Here is a 25,670-nt window from a genome sequence, read left to right on the forward strand (position 1 = left end):
ACTGAATACATTTTATAAAATGCTAACAATGTTGATTTTTCATATATCTATACATAAGAACCTTAATTGATTAATTATGCATGAGAAAATGAAGCATAGGATGACTCAAACATCTGTGTGTCTACTATTCTCAGCAGTCTGAATATGTGCCTCTAAGTATATGTCTTAGACTGATTGCATTACATTCTAATGATATTTTATTTATTTATTTATTTGTTTGTTTGTTTGTTTGTTTGTTTAGAGGTGGGGGTTCTCACTGTGTTCCCCAGGCTGGTCTCAAACTCCTGAGCTCATACGATCTTCCCACCTCAGCCTCCCCAAGTGTTGCAATTACAGGTGTGAGCCACTGTGCCCTGTCTGTATTCTTAAATAGCACAGTTTTCTGGCAAGATAACTTTAACTCTGAAAGTATACTTAAGGTGTGCCATCACTTTATCCAGTAAAAGCTATACGTCATACTTGCTATCTTTTAAAGCTGCCGTCGTTTTTCTTTCTTCATAAGTATTTTGAAATATCTACATTCCATCACATCATTTCCTCAATTCTTATTCAGTCTTAAAGGTTGTTTTCTCTAAAATGCCTTTAAAGTTCTTGGTGCCTTTTTTTTTTTTTTTTTTTTTTTTGTGACAGTCTTGCTCTGTAGCCCAGGCTGGAGTGCGGTGGTGGGATCTTGGCTCACTGCAACCTCCGCCTCCCAGGTTCAAGCGATTCTTGTACCTCAGCCTCCTGAGAGCTGGGACAGCTCTAATACAGGTGCCTGCCACCATACCCAGCTAATTTTTTGTATTTTAGTAGAGACAGGGTTTCACCATGTTGCCCAGGGCCCAGTGGCTTTTTAATTGCCAGATTTGGTGGTCTTTTTTTACTGTTTATTCTAACAGGAAGAATATTGATTATTCAAGAATGTTGAACTATTTTGATGCCATTGATCAATCCCTATTTTTGAAATTTTCTTCTTCCATGATAACTCTTTTAAAACACCTCTTCCCTCTCATCTCTTTCCCTCTTTTCTCCACTAACTTCTTTGCCTCAATTTAATCCTTCATCCTTTTGTTGTTCTACATTATTATCAGCTGTGGGATATGTGGATAGCCTGTGTTGGCAGAATTAACAAGTGGCAACATAACATAATGGTATAGTGTTCTGATTCTGGAAGTTGAAATCCTGACTCCACCAGTTGCTAGCTATATGACCTTGGACTGATCCTTTCTGTGCCTTGGTTTTGTCATCCTTAAAATGGAGATTATAATAATACTTTTTAGGATTATTTGCACAATAGACAGGTTAATATTAAATGCTTAAAATTGTACCCAGTGGCCAGGCGCGGTGGCTCATGCCTATAATCCCAGCACTTTGGGAGGCCGAGACTGGTGGATCACGAGGTCAGGAGTTCGAGACCAGCCTGACCAACATGGTGAAACCCCATCTCTACCAAAAATACAAAAATTAGCCAGATGTGGTGGCACGTGCCTGTAATTCCGGCTACTCAGGAGGCTGAGGCAGGAGAATTGCCTGAACCCAGGAGGTGGAGGTTGCCATGAGCCGAGATTGCGCCATTGCATTCCAGCCTGGGCGACAGAGTAAGACTCTTATCTCAAAAACAAACAAACAAACAAACAAACAAACAAAACCAGTGTACCTAGCACATAGTAACCAATCATTAAGCTTTTGCAAAATAACCAGTGTACCTAGCACATAGTAACCAATCATTAAGCTTTTGCAAAATACACTCCACTTTTCTCACCTGTTGTCTTAGTCTGTTCAGGCTATTACAGAAATACCATGAACAGGGTTGCTTATTAATAACAGACATTTGTATCTTCAAATTCTAGAGACTGGGAAGTCCAAGATGAAGGCACCAGCAGATATGCTGTCTGGTGAAGGGTCACTCTGGCTCATAGATGGTGCCTTCTCACTGCACCTCACATGGTGGAAGGGGCAAACAAGCTCTCTCGGGCCTCTTTAGTAAAAGCTGGTAATCCCATTCACAAGGCATAATCTAATCATCTCCTAAAGGCCCTACCACTTAATACTGTTGCATTGGAATTTATGTTTTAACTTATGAATTTGGGAAGGACACAAATATTCAGACCATAGCACCAGTCTGCCTCAGAATAGGGGATGACATGGCTTTCTGGATACTTTGTATTAAGCAAGATAATCTTAAGGTGATCCTACATTGCTCTGGAATTATTCATGCACACATTCAAAGAGTTAGCCTGTCCACTTTCTTTTTCTGTCATCTAGCCATAGATTTCTCTTTTCATATGATGTTTCATTTTCTTCTTTGTTTTTGAAACGGTGTCTTGCTCTGTTGCCCAGGCTGGAGTGCAGTGGTGCGATCTCCGCACACTATAACCTCTGCCTACCAGCTTCAAGCTATTTTCCTGCCTCAGCCTCCCAAGTAGCTGGGATTACAGGCACCCGCCGCCACATCCGGCTAATTTTTGTATTGTTAGTACAGACGTGGTTTCACCATGTTGGCCAGGCTGCTTTCGAACTCCTAACGTCAGGTCATCCGCCTCCCTTGGCATTTACTCATTTTACAGAAAGCTCTGAGGGTGTACTGTATGCTGGGAATGCAACAAAAAACAAACTGGCAAAAATCCCTGCCCTTGTGGAGCTTATATGTTAGTCAAGGTGATGGACAATACATATTAACATATATGGTCTGTCATGTGGTGGTAATTAGTGTTATTGAGAGTATGGTTCGAATGAGGGATAGGGAGAAAGCAGAGAATAGAAGGGGAAGTTTACAGTTTTGGCTGGGGTAGTGGGAAAGGTTAGTGGTGTAGTGTTAAACTGGTCCTCTGAAAGTTCTGATTTGTATTGTTTGCTGATTTCTGTGATAAATGGATTATTTACCATAATCATCACAGCAAAACTCTGAGGTAAGTACCGTTATGTGCCATTTTGCAAACAGGAAACTGAGACAGAGAGGTTAAAAAGCTTGTCACACAGTTAAATATTGTGGGGTAAGAATTTAAACACAGGCGGTTTTAAAGCCTTCACTAGGGTGATTTTGCCTCTCAAGGGACACTTAGCAATGTCTGGAGAGATTTGGTTGTCACAACTGGGGTACGGGAGTGGACAGGCTGCTAATGGCATCTAACAGGTAGAGGCTAGGAATACTGCTACACATCCTGCAGTGCATAGGATGCAGCCCCCTTCCCCAAACAAAGACTTCTCACCAAAATATATGAGTGTCAGCTTGAGTTCTTAATTACTGTGCAGTAATCAGATTGACAGTGCCTTTTTTCCTTTAAGTTATTTAAAGTTTGATAAGTAGGTCTCCAGTGAATTTCTAGTTATTTTGACTTGGGATTTTTTTTTTCTTTTTTTTGAGACAGAATCTCACTCTTGTCGCCCTGGCTGGAGTGCAGTGTGGGATCTCGGCTCACTGCAACCTCTATCTCCCGGGTTTAAGCAATTCTCGTGCCTCAGCCTCCCAAGTAGCTGGGATTACAAGCACCCGCCACCATGCCCAGCTAATTTTTTGGTATTTTTAGTAGAGACAGGGTTTCACCATGTCGGCCAGGCTGGTCTCAAACTCCTGACCTCAGGTGATCCACCCGCTTCAGCCTCCCAAAGTACTAGGATTACTGGTGTGAGCCACTGCACCTGGCCTGGAAATTTATATTGAAAGTAATTGTACTGGGAGATATGTGCTTATTTACTGTTAGATAACTATTTAATTCATTGCCCGGGCACAGTGGCTCATGCATGTAATCCCAGCACTTTAGGAGGCCAAGCTGGGCAGATTATTTGAGCTCAGGAGTTCAAGACCAGCCTGGGCAACATAGCAAAACTCAACACACACACGCACGCACGCACGCACGCGCACACACACACTCTCTCTCTCTCTCTCTCTCGTGTGCACACTTGTGGTCCCAGCTACTCAGTAGGCTGATGTGGGAGGATCACTTGAGACCAGGAAGTCAAGGCTGCAGTGAACTATGATTGCACCACTGCACTCCAGCCTGGGTAACAGAGCGAGACTGTCTCAAAAAATAAGACGGAGAAGAATTTAATTCACTAACTTCCTTTGCATGTTTTAACATGTGCAGTGCTTGCAGAAATAGAATTTTTAAAACAGGTTTGAGGTATAATTTACATACCCATGAAATTTATCCATTTTAATTGTGCAATTCAATGATTTTTTTTAAAGTAAATTTATAGAGTTTTGCAACAATTAATACAATCTAGTTTTAGGACATTTCCATCACCCCTAAAAGATCTGAGTCTTCAGCCCTGGGCAGCTGTTAATCAGCTTTCTGTCTGTATAGATTTTCCTTTTCTGTGAATTTAATATAAATGTAATCATACAATATATAGTCTTTTGTGTCTAGCTCTTTTAACAGTTTTTTTTTGAGATGAAGTCTCATTCTGTTGCCCAGGCTGGAGTGCAGTGGCATGATCTCGGCTCACTGCAACCTCCGCCTCCCAGGTTCATGAGATTCTCCTGTCTCAGCCTCCTGAGTAGCTGGGATTATAGGCGCACATCACTATGCCTGGCTAATTTTTTGTGTTATTTTTAGTAGATACAGGGTTTCACTATGTTGGCCAGACTGGTCTCGAACTCCTGACCTCGTGATCCGCCTGCCTCGGCCTCCTAAAGTGCTGGGATTACAGGCTTGAGCCACTGTGCCCAGCCTCTTGTTAACACATTTTAAAGATTCATTCACGATGTAGCATGCATTGATAGTTCATTCCTTTTTGTTGTTGAATAATATTCCATTGTATGAATGATGAACATATTGAATAATGCTGCTATGAACATGTCATACAACTCTCTGTGTAGACCTATGATTTTGTTTCTCTTGGATGGATAGCTAGCAAAACCATGGAGAGGAATAATTGTTTTCATTTTTTTGATATTTAGATTATTTCTAAATATGCTTAATAAGAGCACCAATCTGGCAGGGCGAGGTGACTCATGTCTGTAATCCCAGGACTTTGGGAGGCCGAAGCGGGCAGATCACTTGAGATCAGATCAAGACCAGCCTGGCCAATACGGTGAAACCCCGCCTCTACTAAAAATACAAAAATTAGCTAGGCATGATGGCACATGCCTGTAGTCCCAGCTACTTGAGAGGCTGAGGCAGGAGAATCACTTGAACCTGGGAGGCAGAGGTTGCAGTGAGCCAAGATGGTGCCACTGCACTCCAACCTGGGTGACAGAGCCAGACACTGTCTCAAAAAAAAAAGGGCACCAATGAAGAATATTAAAACAGCCACCCAAGTTCTTTCTCGCTACTTCTAGTTCCCGGCGCTTTGCCGGGTGTTAATGGTGGCCCAAAATCATGGGTGCTGTGGCTTTCTCCCTAAGGTGTCACAGGAGCTAAGGGTGCCACTTAACAAACTGCAGAAGATGCAGGCAGGTGAAGGACACCCAGTCTGCTGTGGCAGTGGAATGTGGCAGAAAAGCCAGCTGGGAGGGCGGTGAGCAATCCTGGAAGGCCTGGCTGACCCCACAATTGAACAGGGTTTGGTGTGTCATTGCTTTTAGGCCTTTTCAGTGGACAGAACTGGGGTGGATATACACTCATTTATTTGAAATCATGCATTTGTTCCATACTCCAATTCCAGCCCACCCCTTCTTTGCTATACTATGGTCAAGTGAGTGAGAACAGGCAGCTACATTTTCAGCCTTGTTGCTCACCGCTTCCTTCCAGTAGTCCCATGTTGCTTCATATCTCTTCAGTACATGTATTATTTAGACCCAGAGCCTTGGCTTTTAAATCAGACAGCCCCAGTTTCAAATGTGTCACTGCCATCTCAGTTTTGTGATTTGGGCATACCTCTGTCTGTGCATAGCGATATTAACTTCTATCTCCATGGGTGTGTGGTGAGGATAAAATTATGTGCTTAGAGGAAACGTTCATTCCATGGTAGCTATTTTTTATTAATTCTATACTTTTGAACCTATTATGCTACCTATAATGCCCTATTTTTTTTTTCCTTTTAATCATTGGCAAACTTCTCATTCCCTGAGACCCAGCTTGTCACACCTCTGAAGACTGCTGATATCCTCAAGATGTTCCTTACTCCCTTTCCTTGCTACTACTTTACTGTGGATATATGAACAACATTATTGTGCTTATTACATGCAATAAATATTTATTGGATGAATGATACTAAAATTCACATTTAAAATGCCAAAATCAAAATACGCATGATATGCTGTATAAGTAGCATAATGTTGATTTTTAAATCTAATGTGCTGTGGGTACATAGTAGAAAGCAGTGACTACCAAATTTGCCTGTGTTTTAGAATTTAAATGGGGAATTTTAAAAAGGGTATTTCTGTGCCCCATTTTTAATTTACTGAATGAACTTACTACAAGATGTAGTACTCCAGAAATCTTGGATTTTAATTTGCTTTCCCCAGCTGTTGAATGATTGGGGATAGATGAAATAAGATTGGCAAAATGTTGATAATGAAGCTGGGTAATGGATATACAAAGATTCATTATACTGTTCTATTTTGGTGTATGCTTAAAATTTTCCATCTTAGAAAATTTTTTAAAAAAAGAAATTACCAGCCTGCATGTAGCCAGCCTGGCACCAGTCCTAACTATCATTTGGGAGCCACTATTCTCATTTGGATTTACAGTCACCAGAAACTTTACTGAGGACCCAGTGGTAAACCAGCTATTGTATTCTGCCTTTGAGATACTTTGAATAGAGGCTAATGTGTCATATGAATAAGGGTAATTAACGGAGACCCCTTATTACTGGCAAACATGGTAAGAGGAAGCTTCCTGTAGTTATTCAGCCATCATTATCCTAACCACTGAATATTCTATTCTCATTTTCCAGAGTCATAGCTTTTTTTTGTATATGTATTTCCTATCCCAAATGGCATATAAAAAGGGGGATGGGACATGTAGGGTGGCGTGAAATAAATGACAGAGCATTGACAAACATATTTTAAACATTCTGTTTCTTAGAATACAGTGAGGAGATGAATAATTTTCACCAGAAGCAAGTATATCTTCCTTATATGTGTCTTCTACAAATTTCTAAAGAAGACTTTTTTAAAAGTAAATTTATCAATTAAATTAGCAGAACTGGGCCTTTAGTGCTATGTATAAAATTTGAGCCAATGAAAAATAAATTAGTTACTATTAGTTGTTCTTTAATACTTTGCTAAGAAGTTTATTCATGTCTGTTAACATTTCCGTATTTCCTTTTGTATTTTTACTGCCTTTGATACTCATTCATGGATTAGAAGGGATTATAATTTGATAATAATAATGGCATTTTACATGTTATATGTTATGGTCCCTTCTAATCCAGAAACAATGAATACTAGGCAATTCTACTTCTTTAGGATTTCATAATCTGAAAGCATCTAACCTCAAATACTTACTAACTATAAAAGGGAAAGGCAGTAACTTTCCCTTTTGGTAACCAAGCAATACCATATTAACCAAGTGACCAAGGTTAACATCACAAGTACTAAAGCATATGTATATCATGTATCCTCTGATGTGTTGTGCTGAGAAGGACACAATATCATTCTGTGGTATTACCAAAAATTCATAACTTCGTTCCAGTCATTTAAAAAAAAATTAATCAGAGAAACTTTTTTAGATTGAAGGAGACTAAGGAGAAATAAAAATTATTATTATTATTATCTTGAGATGGAGTCCCACTCTGTCACCCAGGCTGGAGTGCAGTGGCGCGATCTCGGCTTACCACAACCTCCGCTTCCTGGGTTCAAGTGATTCTCCTGCCTCAGCCTCCCGAGTAGCTGAGATTACAGGCATGCGCCACGATGCCCTGCCAAATTTTTTTTGTATTTTTAGTAGAGATGGGGTTTCGCCGTGTGGGCCAGGCTGGTCTCAAACTCCTAACCTCATGTGATCTGCCCACCTTGGCCTCCCAAAATGCTGGGATTACAGGGGTGAGCCACTATGCCTGGCCACTAAAAATTAAATTTAATATGAGATCCTCGAAAGAGAAAAAAGATTAGAAAACACTGATTTGTATAGTCTTGTTTAATTAATAGTTTTATAAGTGTTAATTTTGTGGTATTATTGATCTTTGTCCTATGGTTATATAAGATGTTACTATTAGAGGAAGCTCAGTGAGAGGCATGGGAATTCTCTGTACTATTTTTACAGTTTTTCTATAAATCTAAAATTAGTTCTAAATAAAAAGTTTTAAACATCAGCACAAACTGGAAAAAACTATTTGCACTTCCTGTGACAGAGGGCTGATTTTTTCTTTTTACATAGATCTCATAAAAATCAGTAGGACAAAACAGACGTGGAAAAATGGGCAAAGGATATAAACAAGTGGTTTATGGAAAAAGAAGTACACAGAACCAATAAATATATTAAAACATACAATCCTTTGCATAATTCAAGAAATGGAAATTAAAACAAGATATTTTTACTTTTTGTTTGTCAGTGATGAAAAGTTTGGTAATACCCAGTCACCCTTATTACATAACCCTGTATAAATTGTTTCATACCTTTTAGAAGGCAAGTAGCAATTCCTCTGTTAGGAATTTACCCTACAGCAATGCTGGTAACAGCTATATATACATTAGTGTTCATTGTAGTAATGTTTTTAATAGGAAAAAAATGGCCCATCAGTAGAGTAGCTAAATAAAAAATGAAACATTCACATGATGGAATTCTCTGTTACACTAAAAAGAGTGAGATAGCCTAGTGCAAGCTGAGTGCAATGGTTCACACCTGTAATCCAAACACTTGGGAGCCTGAGCCAGGAAGATCTGTAGCCCAGGAGTTTTAGGTTCAAATGAGCTATGATTGCAGCACTGCACTTCATCCTGAGTGACAGAGTGAGACCTTGTCTCTGTATTTTAAAATAATAGTAAAAATAATAAAGTAAATCTTTCTGTGCTTTGGGAAGAGTTCCAGGATATACTATAAACTGAAAAGTAATGATACAGAACAGCATGTATAGGATGCTTGCATTTGTGTAGTAGTTTTTCAAAGTATATAACTATATGTGTAATAAGTACACTTGGAATGGGAAAAATAACTTTAATATAGTATCTTGATGGGAAAGAGCCCTGGAATTGAAGGGCAGGGGAGGCTTACTTTTCACTTTATACCTTTCTTTAAGGTCTAATTTTTAAAAATTATATACATATTCCTTTTAAAAAATCAATAAAAACTTAAAAGAAAAATATACTTTATAAAATTTTTTTAAAGATTTTTTTACTCTATTACCTAATAATAACTATTATTAGCCAAGAGCAGTGTCGAACACTTTTTATATATAATCTCAATTCATTAATTTGTTATGATTTGCTTTTTATAGTTTCTTGTGAAATATGAAAGTTTCATTTTTTTAATAAGAATTTTAGCATATGGGCTTGTGTATCACTGGTTAGTATTCATCAGCCACTTGGTATGTTTGTTAAAAGCTGCAGAGGCTGAAACCCTAGACTCTGCTCTAGTAAATCAGAGATAATGTCCTGGAATTTGAATTTTAAAAGAGTTCCAGAGATGATTCTTATTGCAACTTTAATACACTGCTTTACATCACTGGTGGTGGTGGTGTTTTGTTTTGTTTTTTGCTGTTGTTGTTGTTTTGTTTTAAGACAGAATCTCACTCTGTCGCCCAGGCTAGAGTGCAGTGGCGCAATCTTGGCTCACTGCAACCTCTGCCTCCCCGCCAGGTTCAGGTGGTTCTGCCACAGCCTCCCGAGTAGCTGGGATTACAGGTGCCTGCCAGGTGGTGGTTGTCTGAAAATTTATTTCATTTCCTTTCAGTTTAATGTTAGAAATTACCCTGCTGGTACCTAGAGTCCATTTTCATCCATTGTTTTTTAAAATAAATGTTCTTAAGCTGTCTATTTAACCTTACTTACGCTTCATTAGAAAATACCTGTGTGTCAACCATACATATTTTATGAATTTTTTTCTCGTAGTTGATCACAGCCGAGTTAAATTGACATTAAAGACTCCTTCACAAGATTCAGACTATATCAATGCAAATTTTATAAAGGTATGTACTAACTTTAAATGGTGTTTCTCTGCCATATTAATGTCTTTCTACATACTAGTTTTGTAAAAACTTTTTGAATTGCTCAAACACGATACCAACAGCAAAAGAAATAAAAATAAAGCCACTGCCCTGGCACAATGTTTTTATATGCTTTCCTTCTAGCCTTCTATGTTCATATAGATAAATAGTTTCTACTTAGTTTTGTGATAGCAGAGATAACATTTTCTTTTTTATTTCTTCTTTCCCATGGAAGTCTTACCTATTACTAAATTATTTTCTCAGTTATCCCTTTGGACACAAATGAACATCATCAATCCCTGTTGTTGACCCATATAGGTTGTTTCCAAATTTTTTAAATGATAATATTGCAGTAAACATCTTTGTTCTTTTGAATAATTTCTTAGGATAAATTACTAGGGGTGGGATTACTGGATAATACTGATTTAAAATTCTAGAACATAGCTTTAAATGTAAAACTTTTGGCAGTTGTCACTGTTTCAGGTGGCAACCCAAAATCCAAGATTAAATAGTCTCTTTTATAACCTTTGTTTGGATACCCTTTGATGAAAAGCAGTCAAGTTCTTTTTTTTTTTTTTTTTTTTGAGACGGAGTCTCGCTCTGTCGCCCAGTCTGGAGTGCAGTGGCGCTATCTCGGCTCACTGCAAGCTCTGCTTCCCGGGTTCACGCCATTCTCCTGCCTTGGTCTCGATCTCCTGACCTGTGATCCACCCGCCTCTGCCTCCCAAAGTGCTAGGATTACAGGCGTGAGCCACTGCGCCCAGCGTCAAGTTCTTTATGGTATCAGTAGAGATAGATGCAAAGTGCCACTTGATTCAGTTTAAATAAAAGGCTTTTTTTACATCAGCTAATCTGTGTTTTTTAATCTTTCAAGTGATATGATAGTATCATTTTCATTTATTTTATATATGGTGTTTATACATATTTTCATATGTTTTTGTTGATAAAAATGTTAACTGATAAAAGTTTATGCCAGGCCGGGCACGGTGGCTCATGTCCGTAATCCCAGCACTTTGGGAGACCTAGGCGGGTGGATCACCTGAGATCAGGAGTTCGAGACCAGCCTGGCCAACATGGGGAAACCCAGTCTCTACTAAAAATACAAAAATTAGCCGGTCATGGTGGTGCATGCCTGTAATACCAGCTTCTCGGGAGACTGAGGCAGGAGAATCGCCTGAACCCAGGAGGTGGAAGTTGCAGTGAGCCGAGATCGTGCCAATGCACTCCAGTCTGGGTGACAGAGCAAGACTCCGTCTCAAAAAAAAAAAAAGGTTTATGTGGTAAAATTATTATCTATGTCAATATTCAGCAGTCATGGTTTTAAATAAAAATTTCTTTTTTTTAACAAAGTTAAAAACCAAAATGAATACATTAAATAAAAACTAATAAATTGATAGTTTGCTATTTCAGATGTTGTCAATGTTCATATTCTTTTTTTAAGGCTGTTTGTTAAAAGTTATAGTTTTTACTTATGCTTAATGATACTGATTCATTGTATGAGTCAGTTATGTACCAGTTTAGTATTTTAGTCAGTGACATTGTTTGGTTTATATTCTCATGTTCATTATTAAAAACCTGTATAGTAGATGCTTGATAAACTTTTGAGTTGAATAGATAATGGAAGGTAGCTATGGAAGAAACTAAGCAAGAGCTCTTCACTAGTTTTAGTATTGTTTTAGAATCAGAGCACGCTCTGTATTTCTGCCAGTTAGCTTTGTTGAGTAGGTATTAGGGCTTTTGTTATTAATGCCTAGATAAGTAATAATTTTTAATTAGCATAAGGCGGTTCTTAAATACCTATTCTGTGCACCATATCCAGTAAACACAAAGTAATAGCAGTCATCAAAAGCTTAAGTGAATTGAATATATTTTGCCATGCTTTAATATACTATGAAAGACACATTATTTGGAAATGGTTTAAGTTAAAACAACAATATTACTAATACAATTTGAAACCTTATATTTTGGGTAATGAAATATTTTTGGTAATCAAAATAAATGTGAAATTTGCTTTTAACCATTTTTAGGGCGTCTATGGGCCAAAAGCATATGTAGCAACTCAAGGACCTTTAGCAAATACAGTAATAGATTTTTGGAGGATGATATGGGAGTATAATGTTGTGGTAAGTAATTTACTTTTCACAATAAATTTTGAGAAATACTTATGTAATGACATAGGCTATTTTACTGAATAAGGAATGAGGGGATTTTTTAAAAATCCATAATTATGTTTACTTATTGCTGATGTTTACTAAAAAGATGGACCCATTTTTAGGATGTCTCATTAAATTTTTACAAACTAGGCTAAATATTTTAAGAAGGTGTGATAATAATTTAAATCTTGTCCTAAGTCAGTAAGTAATGATACAGCTATCAAACAACTTATAAAAAGCAGAAAAGGATTAGTGCTCTAATAGGTCAGTAAAATACTTGATAGTACAGTTATACTCATTTGAGTCCCTCTTCTCAGGAAAATATATATAAACACATAACTATAAATAGACTATAAATATGCAGTGTAAGAGAATTTCATCTATCCCTGGAGTTCATTCAGTGCCCTCTTGTTCTTTTGGATGAAGGGAAATAATATGCCCTTAGATTTAGAAGCAGAGAAATTAGTTAGAATACTGCAAAGAGCTACCCTATACTGCTCTGTAGTATTCTTGAAACCTAACCATGTGCACTGATACTTTTCATTGTGTGGATGTGGAAAATCAGTAATGTGAAACTTTCATTTTTGTCTTACGGCTTTTTAATGGAATTGTAATGATTCTAAAGCATTGACATCCTCTGGTCTTTGAAAGATTAATAAAAGGGGGGAAATTTTCCAGTTATTTATATTTGCTGTACTTCACTTTAAAAACTAGATGTGCTTGGGGATTGAGAAAGAGCATGAAGAAACTTTCTGGATGATGGGAACATCCTGTATCTTGATAAGATTTGTGTTGCACAGATGTGTGTATTTGTCCAAACTCGGAGAATGTTCACTTTAGGATTTGTGCATTTCATTATATGTAAAATTTGCCTCAAGGGAAAAATACTGGAAACAATATAAAAATTATGTTCTAGATTGGCCGGGTGGGGTGGCTCATGCCTGTAATCCCAGCACTTTGGGAGGCCGAGGCGGGCAGATCACGAGGTCAGGAGATCGAGACCATCCTGGCTAACACGGTGAAACCCCGTCTGTACTAAAAATACAAAAAAATTAGCTGGACGTGGTGGCGGGCGCCTGTAGTCCCAGCTACTCAGCAGGCTAAGGCAGGAGAATGGCGTGAACCCAGGAGGCAGCGTTTGCAGTGAGCTGAGATAGCGCCACTGCACTCCAGCCTGGGCGACAGAGCGAGACTCCGTCTCAAAAAAAAAAAAATTTTGTGGTGTTCTAGATAATAATATGCATGCTGAAGTATTTTGGGGAGAGTGTACTGATGTTCACAACTTACTTTGAAATGCATTTTTAAAATAAGATGGATTGATAGAGGGATAGCTATGTGATAAAACATGGTGAAATGTTAATGATAGAATATAGGTGATGGCTATACAATGTTTACTGTAAAATTCTCAACTATGCTGTGTGTTGGAAAGTTTACATTATAAAATGGGAAAAAGCAGGTATGATCAACTTTTAAAATGGTGTTAAACGCATTCAATATTTAAATAATTATAAATATATTTTTAATTAATAGTGCTATTTATAATTAGGTAAATATCCTAAAAGTGATATTTTAATATAATTTCAGAAGTCACAAAGTAAATCTGTAAGATTTACATGATTTAATTCAAACCAAAAACATCATGTTAATTGGAACCAATTTAATTTGTTGCTGTATAGTTAGCCCTTGTTTGGAAAGTCTAATTTTGATAATTTCTTTAACTTACACATTTAATATCGAAACTACTTTTTTAGGCAAGCCAATTATACTTCTCGGTGCAAAATTCTTGAAATCTGTATTTTATTAAAAAGTAAAATTGTGTTTAACTGATACGTTCTTTATCTCACTCCCCACCATCACTTTTTAGATCATTGTAATGGCCTGCCGAGAATTTGAGATGGGAAGGGTATGTATAATCTATTCCTCTTATTATTTCATTTTTAGGGATAAATATTCTTAGTCTTTTATTATTATAGTCTTAACATAAGCAGTTAATGTAGATACTTCTTTTATTTTGGGGTACTGCTGTTGCTTTTATTTCATACAAGGGACAAAATAATCTCTCAAGCATGTTGTTTTCTTTTATATTTTGTAAGTATGTTTTATCACACACAGGCATACCTCAGAGATATTATAGGTTCAGTTCCAGACCACCACAATAGCGCAATTCAAACAAATTTTTTGTTTTCTTAGTGCATATAAAAGTCATATTTATACTGTATTATAGTCTGTTAAATGTTCAGTAGCATTATACCTATAAAACACTTCATGCCTTATTTTATTTTTTTATTTTTTCTAGACAGAGTCTCGCTCTGTTGCCCAGGCTGGAGTGCAGTGGTACAATCTTGGCTCACTGCAACCTCCGCCTCCCAGGTTCAAGCGACTCTCCTGCCTCAGCCTTCTGAGTAGCTGGGATTATAGGCATGTGCCACCACAACTGGCTAATTTTTGTAGTTTTAGTAAAGATGAGGTTTCACCATGTTGGCCAGGCTGGTTTCGAACTCCTGACCTCAGGTGTTCTGCCCACCTCGGCCTCCCAAAGTGCTAGGATTATAGACGTGAGCCACCGCGCCTGGCCTTCCATGCCTTAATTTAAAAATAATTTATTGCTAAAAAATGTTAATGATCATCTGAGCCTTCAGCTAGTTGTAATCTTTATGCTGGTAAAGGGTTTTGTTGACGTTGATGGCTGCCGACTGATCAAGTTGGTATTTGCTAAAGGTTGGGGTAGCTGTGGCAATTTTTGATAAAATACAAGACAGGACCAGGAACGGTAGTTCACATTTGAATCCCAGCACTTTGGGAGGTGGAGGTGGGAGGATCACTTGAGCCCAGAAGGTTGAGGCTGCGGTGAGCTATGATTATGCTGCTGTACTCCAGCCTGGGCAGAGGGAGACTCCACCTATAAAAACATAAAATAAGAAACAGTGAAGTTTGCCACATTGATTGTCTCTTCCTTTCATGAAAGATTGCTCTGTAGCATGCCATGCTGTTTGATAGCAACAGCAGTTGCTGTTCTACCCACAGTAGAACTACTTGGCAAATTGGAGTCAGTCCTTTCAAACCCTTCCACTGCTTTATCAACTAAGTTGATTTAATGTCCTAAATCCTTTGTTGTCATTTCAAGTGTTCACAGCATCTTCACCAAAAGTATATTCCATCTCAAGAAAGTAGATTCCATCTCAAGAAACCACTTTCTTTTCTTATCCATAAGAAGCAACTCCTCATCCATTCCAGGTTTTATCATGAGATTGTGGCAATTCATTTCCATCTTCAAGCTCCACTTCTGATTCTCTTTGTTGTTTCCACCACATTTGCAGTTACTTCCTCTACTGAAGTCTTGAACCTCTCAAAGTTATCACGAGGGTTGGAATTAACTTTTTCCAAACTCGTGTTAATCTTGATATTTTGACCTCCTCCCACGAATCATGAATGTAATTAATTGCATCTAGAATGCTGAATCCTTTCCAGAAGGTTTTCAGTTCACTTTCCCTAGACCCATCAGAGTAATCATTATTTATGGCAGCTTTAGCTTTACAAAATATGTTTCTTAAATAATAAGACATGAAACTCAAAATTACTCCTTGATCCATGGGCTGCAGAATGGATGTTGTATTAGCAGGCATGAAAACATATTAATCTCCTTGTACATGTCCATCAGAGCTTTTGGGTGACCAGGTGCATTGTAAACGGAAATATTTTGAAAGGAATTTTTTTTTCCAACCAGTAGTCCCCAGTAGTGAGCTTAAAATATTCATTAAACCATGCAATAGGGATGGGCTGGGGGTGGGGTTGAAAAAACAAAAACATGCTGTAAACAGATGTGCTGACATCCAGGCCTTACTCCATTTATAGAGGACAGACAGAGTACATTTGGCATGATTTTTAGAGCCCTTAGGATTTTCAGAATGGTAAATGAGCATTGGCTTCAACTTAATGTCACCAGCTGCATTAACCCCTAACAAGAGAGTCAGCATGTCCTTTGAAGCTTTGAAGCTAGACGTTGACTTCTTTTCTCTAGTTCTGAAAGTCCTAGATGGCATCTTCTTCCAATATAAGGATGTTTCATCCATACTGAAAATATGTCATTTAGTATAGCTTGTTTCATCAGTGCTCTTAGCTTAGATCTTTGGATAACTTGCTGCAGCCTCTACATCAGAATTTGGTGCTTCATCTCGCGCTTTTATGTTATGGGGACAGCTTCTTTCCTTAAACTTCGTGAACCAGCCTTTGCTAGCTTCTAACTTTCCTTCTGCAGCTTCCTCACACTTTATAGAAATGAAGGGAGTTAGTGCCTTGCTCTGGATTAGGCTTTGGCTTGTAGAAATGTTGCAGCTGGTTTGATCTTCTATCTAGACCACTAAAACTTTCTCCATGTAAGCAATAAGGCTGTTTGACCTACTTAATTTTTGTGTGTTTCCTGGAGTAGCTCTTTTAATGTCCTCCAAAAACTTTTCCTTTTTGTTCTAAACTTGGCTGTTTAGTACAAGAGGCCTACCTTTCTGCCTATCTCAGTTTTCAACATGCCTTCTTTACTAAGCTTAATCATTTTTAGCTTTTTTATTTAAAGTGAAAAGTTTGTGACCCTTTTCACTTGAATACTTTGAGGCCATTGTAGGGTTATTAGTTAGTCTAATTTCAATATTGTGTCTCAGGAAATAGGAAAGCCCAAGGAGAGGAAGAGAGACTGTATAAAAACTTGTCAATGGAACAGTGAGAATGCTCACAACATCTGTTGATTAAGTTTGCCATTTTATATGGGAGCAGTTTGTAGCACCCCAAAACAGAGTAGTAACTTCAAACATCACTGATCAGATTACAATAACAGATATCATCATAATGAAACAGTTTGGAATACTGCAAACGTTTCCAAAATGTGACACAGACCTGAAGTGCTGTTGAAAAAATGATACCGATATACTTGCTTGGTGCAGGGTTGCCACAAAACTTCAATTTGTAAAATATGCAGTGTCTGAGAAACACAGTAAAATGAGGTATGCCTGTACTTAACAATAATTAATTAGGTATTGTTACTTAGTAATCTTCAAATATTCAATGGTGTTGTAACTAGAATGCCATCTATGGACTGAAATAGAGAGGTATTTTTAAATAGGAATAAAATTGAACAAGTGGAAATACATTTTAAAAATCTGGTTATCATTAATATATGGTTTGAATTTTTGTTTGTTTGTTTTGAGACTGTGAGACAGAATCCTGCTGTGTCAGTCAGGCTGGAGTGCAGTGGCGCGATCTCGGCTCACTGCAACCTCCATCTCCCGGGTTCAGGTATATTTCCTGTCTCAGCCTCCCGAGTAGCTGGGACTACAGGCGCCTACCACCATGGCTCAGCTCATTTTTGTATTTTTAGTAGAGATGGGGTTTCACCGTGTTGGCCAGGCTGGTCTCGAACTCCTGACCTCAGGTGATCCGACCGCCTTTGTCTCCCAAAGTGCTGGGATTACAAGCATATAATCCCATGTAATCCACCGCACCAGGCCTGAATATCTTGATTAGTCTGTTTGTTAATACCACAGTATGTTTTGTTTGTTTCCTATCTTCAAAACTGAGAGAAGATAATTTCTTACCCTGATTTTCTAACATTGGTATTTTTATGCTATGTCGAAGTAAAATTTACTTCAAAGCTATTCTGGTATCCTACAGCATCATATTCTGTCCTCACTGTAGGAGGTAATGATATATTTACAGATAATTCATATTTAAATAAAACTTATAAAGTGTGGTCTTCTATAAATATGACATATAAATCAAACTTACAAATTACATAGTGATTTTATTTGAAGTTTTTTAATACTAATGTAGTTAATATATTTAAAATTATCTTTAGTTTGTAAATATGTTAATTTTTTCAGTAAGCAATATATTGCAAAAGATACATTTTTCAGTTATATTACATAAATAATTGGGAAGCTTTAATTTATTCCATTACTCCCAACTATTTCCTATATCAGTATTAAGTAATGTTGGACAGAAAGTGAATAAAATGAGAAAATATAAAAACTGAGAAATTATTAAGTAATCAAGTTATCTATTTAAGGGTTGTCAATATATACATTAATATTATTAATCAATTGTCTAAGAGAATTTAAATGTCATTCTCCTAATGTTTTCAGTTACTGTTAAGGTTTAGGATGTATTTCTCTTTTCATTATATTAGTAAGCTCATAGTATGTATCAAGTTATTGATGAAAAATCAAGTAGTATTGAGTACATAATTTTTTGAAGCGAAAGGTTTTTGTGATTCACTGTGTCTTATTAGTAATAGATTATGAGCAAGTTAGGCACTATGAAATTATCTGATAACCTTGACTTTGATCTTGACTTTGAATGTGACCTGGTGGAAAAAGCATAGATAATTAAATCAGACAAACCTACCTTTTACAAGCATTTTGACCATGGTGCAGTACAGTTCACTCTGAGCTTCAGTTTCCTCACATTTGAAAGGAAATAATACCCACCTTGCAGTGTTAGAGATTATGTATGTATGATATTTAACACATAGTTTTTGATATCATTATTAGTTTTATACCAGGAATATAAGTACCAATATAATCTTATTACTGCTCATCTGAATGAGGGGCATTGTTAGTCACACCGCTTTCTATTCTTAACTAAATTAATCTCTTACAACTTGTTTTCTATCTGTTTCAAGGTATTAAAGTTTTGTCAGGTAAAAGATTAAAAAAATGTTTTTTAAATTCTCAAAAATAATTTAAGGTCCAAGTGTAAGTATAGTGGCTCACACCTGTAATCCCAGCTACTTGGGAGGCTAGGGTGGGAGAATTGCTTGAGCCCAGGAGTTTGAGACCAGCTTTGGCAACATGGCAAGACCCCCATCTCTATTTTTTTTTAAATCTTTTTTTTTTTTTTTTTTGTGGGGAGAGACAGTCTCGCTCTGTCGCCCAGGCCTGAGTGCAGTGGCACAATCTCAGCTCTTTGCAACCTGCATCTCCCAGGTTCAAACGATTCTCATGTCTCAGCCTCCTGAGTAGCTGGGATTAAAGGCATGTGCCACCATGCCTGGCTAATTTTTTTGTATTTTTGAGTAGAGACAAGGTTTTGCCATGTTGGCCAGTCTGGTCTTGAACTCCTTGCCTTAAGTCATCCACCCACGTTGGCCTTCCAAAGTGCTGGGATTATAGGCATGAGCCACCACACCCGGCCTCCATCTATTAAAACAAAAAAAAAGCCGGTTGTGGTGGCACACGCCTGTGGTCCCAGCTACTCAGGAGGCTGAGGTGGGAAGATCACTTGAGCCCAGAAGGTAGAGGCTGCAGTGAGCCGTGATTGCACCACTGCACACTCCAGCCTGGGTGACAAAGTGAGACCCTATCTAAAAAAAGAGAGAATTTGATTTAATCATTTTCTGTAAACATCTCTTGGAAAATGAGATTTGGAAGTTACCTGTGTTTTTAAGCCTCTAAAATGTTAGCTAACCCAACATACCAGACAGTTCTACTTTGTTTCTCTGTGAGCATTACTGTCAACTTATAGTTCATTCAGCCTATAGGTAATAACTCCATTTACTGTATTTGGAACTGTGAAGATTTAATTAGGAATTCATTAACCAATGCATTTCCCACTGCTTAAAAGGTTTATTTAAGCTAGATGGTCACTTAGAGACTTTGATTTTATTGGGCCTTGATACAAATTGCATCATTTCTTAATATCTGAATCATTCTATTTTCCATAAAGTTAGGCTTTTCATTTACTTACCTGATTTTCTAAAATGATGAGGTGCTTGATATTAGAAACTGATGAAAATTTATCATTCTTTTTCTATACCTGTTTAAAATAGGAAGGTAAGAGGAGAAATTATTTGACTACACTTTCTGTAATCTCTAATAAAATTGAATAGTTAATACATCATGTTTGTGTAGGGGTTTTACCATCTGTGGTACATTTGAAATACACTGTTATTTAACAAACATGCAACAACTCTGTAAGATAAGGATTATTATTCCTATTTTTACAGATAAAAAAACTAAAGGTCAATAAAGGAGTAGAATTAGTACTTGCAAAATTCTTCTGATTCCAAGTAAAATACTCTTTCCACTTCATCACATATTTTACATTTAATGAGAATTCAGCCAGATATTTGTAGAGATTGTCATGTTACAAGCAATACAACTTACCTAGCAACCTTTATACCAAATACCTCCTTGTACCAGACACTTTTTTAAAATTAGTTTTTCTTGTCTAGAGGAGGATCTTTGGTCTACTCTGTAGACCTGGCAGATAGCAATGAACAGTTATGCACTTAAGTCAGTAAGGTTCTTATGACTATTCTTGGAGAAGACACAGTAGCCTATTTTTAAAAACAATTGGGTAAATCTAAGCTCTCTCAGCTCCATGCCTGCTAATGTGGGTTTTTCTGTTTTGGGGAAGTAGAAGTAAGCAGAACCTCAGGACACAAAATATTTATAACAGTTTAAGAAAAACTTACATGAATTACTTACTAATTTTTTTTTTTGGATGACAGAAAAAATGTGAGCGCTATTGGCCTTTGTATGGAGAAGACCCCATAACGTTTGCACCATTTAAAATTTCTTGTGTAAGTATCCATTTTTGTAAACACTTTTTTCAGAAAATTGGCATGCTATACTGATGAATAATTAAATTATAATGTGGTATGGACCCAGGTTTATAGACGCCAAGGACTCACAAACCTATGCTTACATTTAAAAAAATTTTGTTTATATACTGCTTTTAAATTTGGAAGCTTTTGGGTTGACTTCATAAATGCATATTTTCCTTGTATCTTACTATATTGATTGTGTGTTAGTCTTTGTATATCAATTGATAGTAGGTGTTTACATGTAAATGAAGTAACTGTGCTTTTAATATTTGGAAATCGTGTATTCATTTCAAATTGATTAAATGGGAAAGACTTGGTAACTGGAGTACAGTGTATCATATTAACCCTTCATATCTAATTGTGCTCTCAAAAATTGTTATAATTATATATAAAGATAAGTTTAAGACCTACCATACTGGAAGTAAAGATTGGTCCTGTCTGGCAGATTATTTGATATGAAACTTAAAATGTTTTCTTAATATGTAGTGACCTCTGGAAATGAATTAAATTCAAGCTCAAAAGCTAACACAGCAAAAATCTGAGAAAATGAATAAAAAAATGAAAACAGTGAAGGAAATAGGAGTAGGAAAAAGAAAGGCATGGACAAAAAGAAGGAAAATATAAGTGAATTTTAAAATAGAACCAAGTTTTCTTTAGGTGCCATAAAAAGACTGTAATTGAACATAACCTAAAAATCAATTAATTTAGGCCAGGCACGGTGGCTCATGCCTGTATCCTACCACTTTGAGAGGCCAAGGCGAGTGGATCACTTGAGGTCAGGAGTTCGAGACCAGCCTGGACAACGTGGCAAAACCCCTTTTCTACTAAAAATACAAAAATTAGCTGGGTATGGTGGTGGGCACCTGTAATCCCAGCTACTTGGGAGGCTGAGGCACGAGAATTGCTTGACTCTGGGAGGTGGAGGTTGCAGTGAGCTGAAATTGCACCACTGCACTCCAGTCTGGGCGACAAGGGTGAAACTCCATCTCAAAAAAAAAAAAAAATATTAATGAATTTGCCTATATTAGGGTTCTCCAGAGAAGCAGAACCAATAAGAGTGTGTGTGCATGCGTCTGTGTGCATGTGTATACATTTAAGGAGATTTATTACGAGGAATTGGCTCAGGCAGTTATGGAGGCTGGCCAGTCCAAAATCTGCAGGGTAGGCTGGAGATCCTGGAGAGCCAATGCTGCAGTTTCAGTCTGAATGCTGATAAGCTGGAGACCCAGGAGAGCTGATGTTCAGTTCTAGTTGGAAAAGTCTGGTGTAGAATCAGGATGAGCCGATGTTGCAGATGAAGGCAGCCTGCTGGAGAATTCTGTCTTGCTTCAGGAGGCTGGTCCTTTTGTTGTATTCAGGCCTTCAACAGATTGGATGAGGCCCAACAACATTATGGAGGACAGTTTGCTTTACTCAGAGACTACCAGTTTAAATGTTAATCTCCTCCAAAAACAGTGTCACAGAAATAACTAGAATAATGTTTGACCAAATATTCTGGGCACACTGTGGCCCAGCCAAGTTGACAGATAAAATTAAATATCACATTCCTTATTCAGAGTTTCTTGTTTTTGACTTTGTTTTCCATGATTAAACGAAATATAATTTCTGTGGTTTTACTTGTCATTGCTGAGTTCTTGAACTCCATAATTTTATGACTTAGTTATACTCATGACTTCTGAATTCCTCTCATACATACCCAAAGTTTAGTGCTTTCTAGGTTGACATAAAAAAGGATAGGACTGAATCTGTATTATGCTGTCTACTTTATAAATCAATGTTGTTTTTATAATGTTAACTATAACTCACCATTGAACTTTTTGGATGTAGTATTTAGTCAATATTCTTAAGGTGCTGATTAGAATTAACTATTTGTGGGGTAAATGTAAAAATTTTAGGCCAGGTGCAGTGGCTCACACCTGTCATCCCAGCACTTTGGGAGGCTGAGGTGGGGAGGATTGCTTGAGCCCAGGAGTTTGAGACAAGCCCGGGCAAAATAGCGAGACATTATTAACATTTTTAAAAACGTTAAAAATCCCACTGCATTTCATTTTATTTGGCTTGAATAATACCCAATACACACCACACTGTCTACTTCAGTGGGGAAATACCAACCCTCCTTCACCAATCCAGAAAGAAATCTGTAATATTAGATTCCTCGACAGTGTAGAAACCTAGTTCTGTGTAGTATGGTTGTTTTGGACATTTGTAAATCTATTTTTAAAGTTTTATTTGTATATATCTTTTTGAGACAGGATTTTGCCCTGTCACCCAGGTTGGAGTGCAGTGGTCTAATCATGGCCCACTGCAGCCTCAATCCCCCAGGCTCAAGTGATTCTCTCACCTCAGCTTCCCGAGTAGCCGGGGCTGCTGGCATGGGCCACTACTAATTTTTGTCTTTTTGTAGAGACGAGGTCTCCCTGTGTTGCCCAGGCTGATGTTAAACTCCTGAGCTCAAGCAGTTTGCCCGCCTTGGCCTCCCAAAGTACTAGGACTACAGGCCACCACACCCGGCCAAACATTTGTAAATTTAGATGTAATAAGATAACTATAGTGAATATTATAATTCAAGAGAAAATACAGTGCTTAACATCAACAACAAACCAACTTGAAATTTTTGAACATTTGAGAGTCAGGAATAGTAAACAATTTACAATAATGGATATAAGGAAGAATGCAATAGTTTATAATGTAGAAAATGAATTGATTCTTGGGGGATGGTTTTTCAATTAAACTAAAAGATATATCTCTATAAATGGTTCACAAAGAAAACAAAACATGGAGAAAGATTTATTAAAAAGAAAACAGATAACTTGAAAGGTCTCTAGATAAGTGGTTTGGTTTGATTTGATTAGTAACAACTTGGTTTAATTTGTCAGCGTCAGGATTGATCCATGCTGAAGAAATATTTTCTTTGATAATTTTAAAATGGAAGGTAATTTGTTTGTCTTATAATTGGTTCAGACAACTCGGGATTTGTTATCATTGACTTAACTGCAAAGAAAAATCAAATTTATAAATAGCATGTTGGTAAAAATATTCGTAGTAAGTCATTTGACTACTTGGCAGTCAGAGTTTGAGACTGAGAAATGACTGTCTTTTCTAGAGCTCTCTCTCGATGTGGGATGAGGACAAGGGTAAAGTGGTGGTGAAAGGGTGAAGACTGGTTAGCAGGAGCTCAATCACATGTTGCCACATGTAACCACTTAGACTGGATGTCAGCACACTACCCATGGCTCAGATCTAGCCCACTGCCTGTTTTGTAAATAAAGTTTTGTTAGAACACATCTATATGCATTAATTTATGAATTTGTCTATCACAATAGCAAAGTTGTGTAGACAAAGACTTTGTGGCCCAAAAAGCCAAAAATATTTACTATCTGGTCCTTTACAGAAATATTTGAAAAAGTTCAAATATTATTTGAAAAGTTCAAAGTAAATTACTGTAATTTTAAAAATTAAAGCAGGTATAATAGTATTATTAATAAAACAACATACACCGTTGTTCTTCATAATCCTTGTTCTAAACTATCTGTAGTTTTAACCAATAAGGCAAAAAGAATAATTTGCTTAGTGATAGACTGATGTAGATTAACACTTTGACTAAATCACAGTAAGAGACCTTTAAAGTGGTTATGTTATCAACAACCACAATAATAATAATAATTTGGGGTGTTCTTCCCTCTTCCTTCTTCAGTTGCTATCCAGTTAATTGAAACTTGAATGTTAGGGAAAATCATGTGTTATGGAAAGGTAAAATGGTTGAAGATAGGATATGGTGGTTGGTACTGAGGAATGACATTCTATTTATATTTACATGATTCTGGGGGTGGTTACTACTTTGCAGATATTTTATTGGGTGGTAGATGCTTAAGTAATTCGTTTAGACACTTTTTTTTTAGGTATAAGTAAAACTTACAAAAGCAAATTGATGTTTTTTTCTTTACTGTCTATACAAATTTTTTTAATGAACTTTTTTTTTTCTTCAAGTTTCTTAGTTTAGTAGGTAACTTGATCCCCAAATTCACTTTTCTTATTTGTACATATTGTTTGGGTCTATCTGTTAGGAGACTTTATCTGATAGGAGACTTCATTTTAAGGTTTTTAAAAAAATTTTTTTTTTAGTGTTTTTTGTTTTGAGACAGGGTCTCACTGTGTCACCCAGACTGGAATGCAGCGACGTGATCGCAGCTCACTATATAGCCTTGGCCTCACTGCTGGGCTTAGTGATCCACCTACCTCAGCCTCCTAAGTCGCTGAGACCACAGGCTTACGCCTCAATGTCCAGCTAGTTTTTGTATTTTTTTGTAGAGACAGGGTTCTGCTATATTGTTCAGGCTGGTCTTGAACCCCTAGGCTAAAGTGATCCGTCCACCTCAGCCTCTCAAACTACTGGCATTACAGGTGTGAGCCACTGCCTAACTTTTTCAAGACTAATTTTTTTAGAGCAGTTTTAGGTTCACAGCAAAATTGAGAGGAAGGTACAGAGATTTCTTATATACACCCTGTCCCCACACATGTAGCCCTCATTATCAACATTCCCTAGCAGAGCAGTCTCTTTGTTACAATTCACAAACCTACACTGACAAGTCATTATCACCAAGAGTTCACATTTTACATTAGGGTTCATTCTTGGTGCTATACATTCTGTGGGTTTGAAGAAATATATGATGACGTGTATCCACCATTGTGGTATCATACAGAATAGTGTAATTGCTCTAAAAGTCCTGTGCTCCACCTATTCATTCATCTCACCCCCTTCCCAACCCTAGGTAGTCATTATTTTTACTGTCTCCATAGTTTTGCCTTTTTCAGAAGTCATATAGTTTGTTTTTGTTTGTTTGTTTGTTTGTTTTGAGACGGAGTCTTGCTCTGTCGCCCAGGCTGGAGTGCGGTGGCACTATCTCAGCTCACTA

The 25,670-nt window shown here is 37.2% G+C and overlaps 1 protein-coding gene across 5 annotated transcripts in view; it reads left to right on the top strand.

The window, feature by feature from the left end:
* PTPN12 (protein tyrosine phosphatase non-receptor type 12) overlaps positions 1–25,670 on the top strand; it is a 105,995-nt gene that overhangs the window by 37,374 nt on the left and 42,951 nt on the right. For 4 of the 5 annotated variants that reach the window (XM_003318550.7, XM_063814637.1, XM_009453424.5 and 1 more), the window contains exons 3-6: positions 9,917–9,993; positions 12,039–12,134; positions 14,029–14,067; positions 20,662–20,733. In XM_003318550.7, the coding sequence (XP_003318598.4) occupies positions 9,917–9,993; positions 12,039–12,134; positions 14,029–14,067; positions 20,662–20,733 (284 nt within the window). The remainder of the gene's footprint in view (positions 1–9,916; positions 9,994–12,038; positions 12,135–14,028; positions 14,068–20,661; positions 20,734–25,670) is intronic. The other variant, XM_016957637.3, reaches the window with a different exon arrangement.

Source organism: Pan troglodytes, chromosome 6 (assembly GCF_028858775.2).
Source record: "Pan troglodytes isolate AG18354 chromosome 6, NHGRI_mPanTro3-v2.0_pri, whole genome shotgun sequence".
NCBI classification, from domain to species: Eukaryota; Metazoa; Chordata; class Mammalia; order Primates; family Hominidae; genus Pan; species Pan troglodytes.